Below are 8,858 nucleotides of genomic sequence, written 5' to 3'. Positions count from 1 at the left end.
GATTTTGCATGGTCTTCGTGTTCCCACATTTGAACGTAAGCGCAAATCGCAAGCGAATGTTTCGTCGATGCCCTGCTCTAGCTTCTTCTGGCACAGAAGTTGATTGCCGCGAAATTACAGGCGAATTTAATCGCTGATGTCTGACAAGACACCTTCTCCAAATGCTCCTTTCCTCAGCTTCGAAGAGTGTTTTTCCATATTCTAGTAAAACAAACAGGCTGATGAATTACGCGTGTAGTATTTTTTTTTTTGTAATGTGGAAACATCCGCCCTGGGTCTGTTCAAGGCTATTCCGCTATCATTCCTCTTTTTTTTTCCCTCTTCGTTCTTCACCATTTATCTGCTGATTCGGTTTATAAGCTGCTGAATGTTTCTCGGCAGACTTCGCTACTCCCGATGTAAGATATAAAGATATACTATGAATACAAACATTGCACATTCATTTCCGGGAAGCGTTACTGTAGCCCGCTGGGGAGTTCGAAGCTGCGTTTCATTGGTTGGCGACATGGCCACGTTAACAACCGCTTCAGTGAGATGCGAAAAATGTGAGTTTCTTTCGAGGCCGAAAACTCAAGGGTTTTTTTCCGTGAATTACCTCTATTTAAATGAATTAATAGGGCATGTAGATCTATAGGATTTTAACGAAACTTGCCAAACGCCTCGTCAGATATTGGTGCACCAAAGTGTGTGAGGCTTTTGCGAAAATCGAGTTTTTTTTCCTGTGATGTCCCATTGAGTAAAAGCAGTCAGAAAATTTCCCATTGTCCAAATTTAAAGGGGATTTCCTAAGCAATCAATAGATATATCGAAAAAGCCTCACACACTTTGTTAACCCATCATCTCCTGATTGATAATGTCCAGTCAGTTTGGATGTCCGCGGTAATTCAAAGGGTGGTAATTCAGTTTGCCACGTGCGGTCATTTTTGTTCATATCATGGATATTGCTTTTGTGACGGCCGCGAGCATAGCAAGGCCGGCACATTATTCGATACTTTGACTTAACAGGTCTATAAAAAGATAGCCAGTAAGAATACAAAAAACCCCTGTCACACTTTGGGAGATTGATGCCTGCTGATTAGCATTGTGCAGTACAAGAAGCCTGCTTCTGGCAGTACATAAAAATATTCTGCTGTGTTTGATACGGCGAGATGGCAATCGGTCGTTTTCCGTTTGCCGGCTTCGTTCTTCACAACAAAGGCACGGACAAAACAGCGGGTACTTATATAGTTTGATATATAGTTTGTGGTAGTTTTCTTTCAAAACAATGCTAGTATGATGTTTTATCTGAAGGACACCCGCGAAGGTATTGTTTACAGTGTAACCTAATTCTCCGCATTTTCTCTACAATTTTTGATTTATTTTCTAGTATAAATGTCAAATCATTCTTCGTTACTTGCAGGTCGTTGTGTCGATGGTGTCAACAATTACACATGCATGTGCTATCCTGGTTATGTTGGAAGAAATTGTGAACACAACTTCAATGACTGTGCCTCATCTCCTTGTGTTCACGGTTAGTGTTTAAATCATTTCTCCTGCCATACTTTAGTATAGTCTCCCCTAATTAAAACGTTTTTCTTGAGCATCTAATTACCTTTTGAGATGCACAATAATAGACTACTTACTACCCTAAAAAGTTGTAAACAGTAATAACTCAGTGCCAAATTAAAAACGGCGTCTATAACAGACGTTTCCGGCCTAGCCCTTTCTCAGTGCTAAATTGAGTTTATAACATAGTCTTAGGGAAGAGCGCGTGCTGATTGGCTAGTACGCTCGATCCATTTGCCCGTGGGTTGCACGCTAACGTCAGCTGTTCATTTGTACTTTTTCTCGGTAATTTTTGTCATCGATGTTGACACTTTGTAAAACTTAATTCCTATTTTCTTCTCCTGAAATATGGGAAAATCAAATAGTTCTTCCGGAGTTGAGGAATTTTATTCCTGTGAGCTACCAAATTTTGAGCTTAAGTTTTTTGCCAGGCCTCCCCCTAAGAAATTGGAAATTTAAGTGAACAGGAGTTGAACCAGCTGGTTGAACAAAGGCACTCAGCACTTGGAGACGGACCAAAAAACCAACAAACTGGTCTGTATCAACCTTTTTAGGTCACTAATGCTTTGCGGGAATTTTAGAGAGAGTTTTCTAGCGATTTAACGACAATGAAATTCAGCACAAGCTTTCTTTGCAAAACTTTTCTGGCATATTTTCTGGCATAGAAAGCCATTTAAATGCTTTCGGCGAACAAAACTTGAACACGAGAGCTTTAACAAATCTCTGTTTGTTAAGTCTTACATACGAAATCCTTCTTTTCCAAAAACGGAATAATAATTTTTATTTACTTGGGAGGCTTGCTAAGCACTCAAGAAGCTAGAGTTGCACTCGGCTATCGCCTCGTGCGACTCTTACGCTTCTTTCGTGCTTAGCAACCTCCCGCGTGCATCCATAACTCGATAGTTGCACGCTGCACGCTTACCATTTCTTAATTTGAATGGGACACTTCATTAAATAAATAAACAGTTGTACGCGCGACTCTAACGGATAGGTAAAAGCGCGCGCGCGTCAAACTGTTTAAAAAATAAAATCAACGTTTAGTCCATGCGGCCTAAGGGTGCCAAGATGAAAAATTAGGCGCATTTCGTCACGGCGTCTAGCGTTGTTAGTTCCCCTACACTGTTTTACGCAGCGAACCTCCTTGTCGTCTAGTCTGTTTCCAGGCTTGTTGAAATGTTCTGCAACAGGGAAACCGGGCGGGTTTCTCGTAATGGCTCGAAGGTGTTCACCAGTGCAATCCTTGAGCATGCGCCCGGTTTCCCCAATGTATAGGACTGGGCAGCGATGACATGAAATGCAGTAACTAACCTAGTTTACTCGAGCCCTACTGGGGAATATTGGCCGTCGGTGGTTTTTTGCGGGCCTCGATGCGCTCGGTCCGTACTGCGATGACCTCAAACCAATACTCCCCAGTTCGGCCCGGTTAATAGTTAATACCTACTTTGCCAGGATTTTGGCGAGTGCTGTTATCATGAGTCCGCGGCTCGGGAGAATGGGTAACCGCTCCCCGTTTTACGACGTTAAATAAATTATTACTATGACTATTTACGAGACCCAGGTTATTGTAGCCGCACCTATGCAGGAGTGGTCGCGCGGGACCATTCAGGACAGAGCAATAACGCAATAATACAACCTGGTTGGTTGATTTTAGTTTTCAGCCCTCTGAACTAACTTAGTCTTTCAATAAAATGCGGTATTGCGGTCTTAACATTGCAATTGCAACCAAAAATGTGTCAATATTCTAGTTTTCACGTTTTATGCTATTTGTAAACTAAAATTCGAGAATTCCAACCATTTTTTATAGTCCCTGGTAGATTAAGCTATCGAAATTACCCTGTAAAATTTCGATAATTTGGCTGCGCTAATTACTAAATACACTCTTTTTTTAAGAAATTTTTTTGAGACTGTCCTGAAACTTTTTTTGAGGCTTGTATACTATATAAGAACGTATGAAGAACATTCCTCAGGCTGAGAGTCGATTAAGAACGTTTTTGTTTTGCTTATCTATATATTGAATGGCAAGCATAAATAAAGGTAACAAAAAAATATAAATTAACCCAAATACTCAAGCGCTTTGATACATTATACTACAGGCTGAGAAATTTCTGAAATGTGATTGGCTAAGACCAGTAGTATTTAAGCCAAATTTGAAATACTTACATGTAAAAATTACAGCCAGTTTCCATGGTAACTGAAAAATTATTGTTTCTAATTTTAAAACAATGGCGGATAGATTTCCCGATTGTGACGCGAAAGAACTACAACAATTTAAGGAAAATGCAGAAAATTCGAACACAAAGAAAAGCACTAAGACCTGCGTTACTGTTTGGACCACATGGGCTGAAGAAAAAGGATACAGTCCAGATATTGTAAGCCACGAAGCCAAGGAACTTGACGAGATGCTTCAGAAGTTTTTCGCAGAGGTGAGAAAGAAGGATGGTTCAGACTACAAGCCAGACAGTTTGCGGATAATGATAGCGTCCCTGGACCGTCATTTAAAGGAAGCAGGCAGCAGCATTTCCATTGCCAAGGACAGAGAGTTTGTCAACAGTCGAAAAGTACTCGAAGGGAAAGCTCGCTTCCTCCGTGAACAGGGCTACGGCAAACGTCCCAGAGCATCAAAAGCACTAACCACTGAAGATGAAGAGCTGTTGTGGTCCAAAGGGCTCCTTGGCAGCCAGTCTCCGAAGTCCCTAATAACCACAATGTGGTTTCTTTTGACGCAGCATTTCGGATTACGAGGCTGTCAGGAACACCATGACATGTATGTCGAAGATTTTTCATTCACCAAAGACGACAATGGCGTCGAGTACATCACGTACGAAGAAAATCCCACAAAAACGCGTCAGGGCGGCCTTCGCAAAAAAAGAAGAGTGGTTCAGCCGAAAATGTTTGCAACTGGTGGGCCAAGATGTCCAGTCAAGCTTCTAAAGACGTTCCTGTCACGCAGACCCGAGGAAATGAAAAGCAGTGGGCCATTTTACCTCGCGGTGATTGAGCGCCCTAAGTCTCAAGTGTGGCATAAGCGACAGAGAATGGGGATCCACAGCATTAATTCCTTCATGAAATCTATGGCTGTTCAGGGCGAGATTGAAGGTAAACGGCTCACAAACCACAGTGCACGCAAAACGCTGGTGAAGAAACTCAAAGCTGCCAACCAACCTCGCTTCGCAATTATTGGCGTCACTGGCCATACAAACGAGCGCTCTTTAGCCGACTACGAGGAAGGCGATGAGAATGAACAATGGCTGATTTCCTCAATCATATGCTCTGACGGTCAGGCAAGCACGTCCAACCAATGCCGTCCTCTTCAGAATGTTGGCCTTTCCTCTGGTGTGGAAAACACGCTGATGATGAATGAAGAGCGGTTGACTACAATCAACAATTTCCACGGCTGTCAAGTGACCATCAACTACCAGCTTAGCCAGAAGTTTCCCGAGCCGAGGTGCAGTGTTCCACAGGCAGAATCGATTGCAGATGATTGTTAAACTTTGATTGATAAGCCTATTAAAAACTTTCACTCTTTAGAACTGAGATTTACAGACAATCGAGTACAGTTTCATCACAGTTGTTTGATGTGTGACCATATGTTTAAGAGATCACACGTTTAATCACGTTATTGTAAAGCCAATCAACTGCGCGTGACTAAATAAACGTATGTGTGTTATATGAAATGCGAAATTTCTTTGCCTTGTAGTATAAACAAAAAACAGCACGGTTTCTTCGGGGTACGTGGGAAAAATACCGGCTCGTGATATTTCAAAACTCCCCAAATATCACTCGCCGGGGCGGCTCGTGATATTTTGGCAAATTTTGAAATATCACTCGCGGTATTTATCCCAAATACCCCTAGAAACCGTGCTATTTCCTATACCTATTATTATTATTATTATTATTATTATTATTAATATTGATATTAATATTTTCCCTTTTGTTTCCTTAACAGGATCCTGCACTGATCTGGTAAATGGATACGCTTGCAACTGCTCCCCAGGATACACTGGGTCGCAATGCGATAAAGAAATAGATGAGTGTTTGTCTTCGCCTTGCATCCACGGTAATTTGGAAATGTATAGTGTTTCATTTTTTCCAATTAATTTTTTGGAGGGGGCTGCTCTTTTCCTAGCTGTGATGCCCTTTGGAGGGGAATAGGACAAAATAGTTATACTGCAATGTTTACCCGTGGCATAACGAACGCAGCGTATATTCACTCTCCTAAAGACTCCTATACTTAAAAATCGTATCATAACTCCTGTGACATTTCACCGTATAATAGTCAAGGCAACTGCATAACTACTTTTTTTTCCTGTGTTAGTTGTATGTTACCCGCATGTTGTCACTCGTATGTATCCCTGTGTGCCCACTCTTGTGTTACCCGTATTTCACTAGTATGTTACTTGTACGTGACTCACAATAGCCGTGTACCCGCGTAGCGTGCTCACTGGAGGCAATGACGAAATTCGCAACTTTCACTGGCGATGAAAGTCGCCCCATGTGTCAATGGGTCACAGAGCTCCGGCGAAACGATCCTGATTTTTTTTTGGGGGGGGGGTGGGGGTGGGGGCGGGGAGGATGGCGGCGTTCTCAGCGTGTGCGTTCAAGTTACCCTGGACTCTCTCTTCTCTATCTCCCCCCTGGATTCAACGCCCATGAAGCGCGGAGAAGGGAGAGTTCAGGGACTGGACTAGCAGACCACTAGATCCTGAAGATTTAGTGTCGACAGTTTCCATTCAAGCAATGCAGTGTACGGCTTGCTAGTTTACACCTTATTATTTAAGTTAACTGAACTTTATTCGTTTAACCAAACTACTTACAACGTCTTCCGCCTCTTTATGAGACTAAGAAGCATTCTAGTCTATTTTAATTAAGTCCTTGTTTGTAATTTTCTTGCTGCGAAAAATATAGAGAGGATATTGCACGGTGGCAAGGTATGAATTTTATGTCCCAGTGGCATAAACAATGTCTCCCGATTGAGCGCAGCGAACAGGTGAGATTTTGTTTTTGCCACGAGAACGTAAACTTCATGACTTTGAGCCAACGTGTAATGTTTTTTGTTTTCTTCTTCTTCTTCTTCTTCTTCTTCTTCTTCTTCACCATCATCATCATCATCTTCTTCTTCTTCTTCTTCTTCTTCTTCTTCTTCATCATCATCATCATCTTCTTCTTCTTCTTCTTCTTCTCCTTCTTCATCATCATCATCTTCTTCTTCTTCTTCTTCATCATCATCATCATCTTCTTCTTCTTCTTCTCCTTCTTCATCATCATCATCATCTTATTATTATTATTATTATTATTATTGTTATTATAGACAAAAACTATAGAAACGAATCGAAAGCACAAACCACATGTGGACTGCAGCTTGGCGGCTGGAATATCTCGATTAAATCTCCTTTGGTTAACGAAGAAACTCCTTGAATAGTTTTAAGCCACCTTGAATTTTTTTCTTCATATTGGCATTTTAGACATTTCGTGCACCTGAGTGAACGATTTTATGTCGAAGTCAGTGAATTTAACTTCCCAATCGCTCGCCATCTTTCAACCGGCGTTTAGCAAAGTTTCTTCAGCCGTACTATGGAATGACGCGAAATGACGTCATTGATATCCCCATTACTGAGGATATGAAAAATACGCCTCTACGGCCCCGGATGTAAAGTCGTATGAATTTCACGAATGGTGTATTTTTTCAGTAAAACACTTGTTTTTATATAGCAAATATACTTATTTTTTTTTCTCAAGCATCTAAGCGGGCCGGAATCCTAAATCCTCGAATTTGATTGGTTAATCACGCGCTCGTGACCGGTTCAGCTTTTTACGATATGGCCCACAGGCCGGATTTTTTTTCCCGCTGTAGCGATTTACGGCTCCTAAATTTAAAAGTTAGCGGTAATCGTCAATCTTTTGCCCTTATCACACTTCCATCGACGATTAGTCAACGCAAGTTTATCTCTGTTCACTTTAAAATGGCAAGGAAAGTCGCTGTAAGTAAATTCAATTGAGTGTTTTGAAGTTGTGAGAGTTTGCTTGGTTGTTTGTAGCTCGGCGCTGTAATGGCGCATAATCCTATGTTTCTCTCGCCGTAAAATTTGAGTCAATTTCAGTCGAGTTTACCTGTCTGATCATATCGTTGCTGTATTTAGGAGAATTTCTGTGGAATACACTTAACGAATTCCCTCGCTTTCTGCAATTCAATTTATGGTAGAAAAGTCTGATTTCAAGTGATTTTAATAGCAACGAGTGGCAGAAATTGTTTTTGTAGTAAAACTTCAAACTTCGCACGAAATTTTACACCGCAAAAACAATTTTGGAGAACTAAACTGGTGAAATAAATACAATTAACATAAAGTAGGTCGAATAAAATCTGTTTTTTAATACATCTTTCTTTGTCTATTATCTGAGTTACTCGTTCGCTGCGAAGATTGTTTACAAATCGTTAGTACACGGCGCGCAAGCCGATTCAATGACAAAGTTGTGCAAACAAACCCATTTGCAATCTGTAAAACCAATTCACTGCAGGACAAAAAATAATAAACATGTTATTTGCCGCCTTAGGGTCGGCTCGTGTAGGCCTGCGGCCTCGGTCGGCATTTTCAAGACCTCGGTCACAGTTTTCCACTATACGGACCTCCCCGCCGGCAAATAACAATTTCTGTCAGTCGTTGCTTTTAAAATCACTTGAAATGAAACTTTTCTACCGTAAATTGAATAGCAGAAAGCGAGGAAATTCGTTAAGTGTATTCCACAGAAATTCTCCTAAATACAGCAACGATATGATCAGACAGGTAAACTCGACTGAAATTGACTCAAATTTTACGGCGAGAGAAACACAGGATTACAGCGCCAAGCTACAAACAACCAAGCAAACTCTCACAACCTCAAAACACTCTATTGAATTTACTTACAGTGACTTTCCTTGCCATTTTAAAGTGAACAGAGATAAACTTGCGTTAACTAATTGTCGATGGATGAGTAAAAACGGGAAAAGATTGACCGCTAACTTTTAGGAACGAATCTAGGCAGCGGAAAAAAAATCCGGCCCGTGGGCCTTATCGTAAAAAGCTGGACCGGTCACGTCCGTATGATTAGCCAATCAAATTCGAGGTTTAGGATTCCGGTCCACTCAGATGCTTGAGAAAACATAAGTGAGGATATCATATCGGTTTTTTTATTTATTTATTTTATTTATTTATTTAGTTATTATTATTATTTTTTAATTTGTTACTACTCGGTGTACCACTGAATTTTATGTAATAACCTCAAAATAACTTAGAATACATAGTGCACACGTATTAACGGAGCGATAACAAAGAGCTTTT

General features: G+C 40.9%; 2 protein-coding genes across 2 annotated transcripts in view; both read left to right on the top strand.

Annotated features, from left to right (window-relative positions):
* Window positions 1-8,858, top strand: part of LOC110069672 (uncharacterized) — a 146,075-nt gene that overhangs the window by 49,776 nt on the left and 87,441 nt on the right. Inside the window, exons 9-10 of the mRNA XM_089272217.1 lie at window positions 1,400-1,510; window positions 5,492-5,602. Of these exons, the coding sequence (XP_089128343.1) occupies window positions 1,400-1,510; window positions 5,492-5,602 (222 nt within the window). The remainder of the gene's footprint in view (window positions 1-1,399; window positions 1,511-5,491; window positions 5,603-8,858) is intronic.
* LOC110067537 (uncharacterized protein KIAA1958-like) lies at window positions 3,634-5,081 on the top strand. The gene has a single exon (XM_020774879.2). The coding sequence runs from the start codon at window positions 3,768-3,770 to the stop codon at window positions 5,031-5,033; it is 1,266 nt and encodes a 421-aa protein (XP_020630538.2). The 5' UTR covers window positions 3,634-3,767; the 3' UTR covers window positions 5,034-5,081.

This window comes from Orbicella faveolata, unplaced genomic scaffold, assembly GCF_042242905.1.
Source record: "Orbicella faveolata isolate gen_17 unplaced genomic scaffold, um_ofav_v1 contig_34, whole genome shotgun sequence".
In the NCBI taxonomy this organism is placed as follows: domain Eukaryota; kingdom Metazoa; phylum Cnidaria; class Anthozoa; order Scleractinia; family Merulinidae; genus Orbicella; species Orbicella faveolata.
This window is presented reverse-complemented; position numbering and strand designations above follow the sequence as displayed.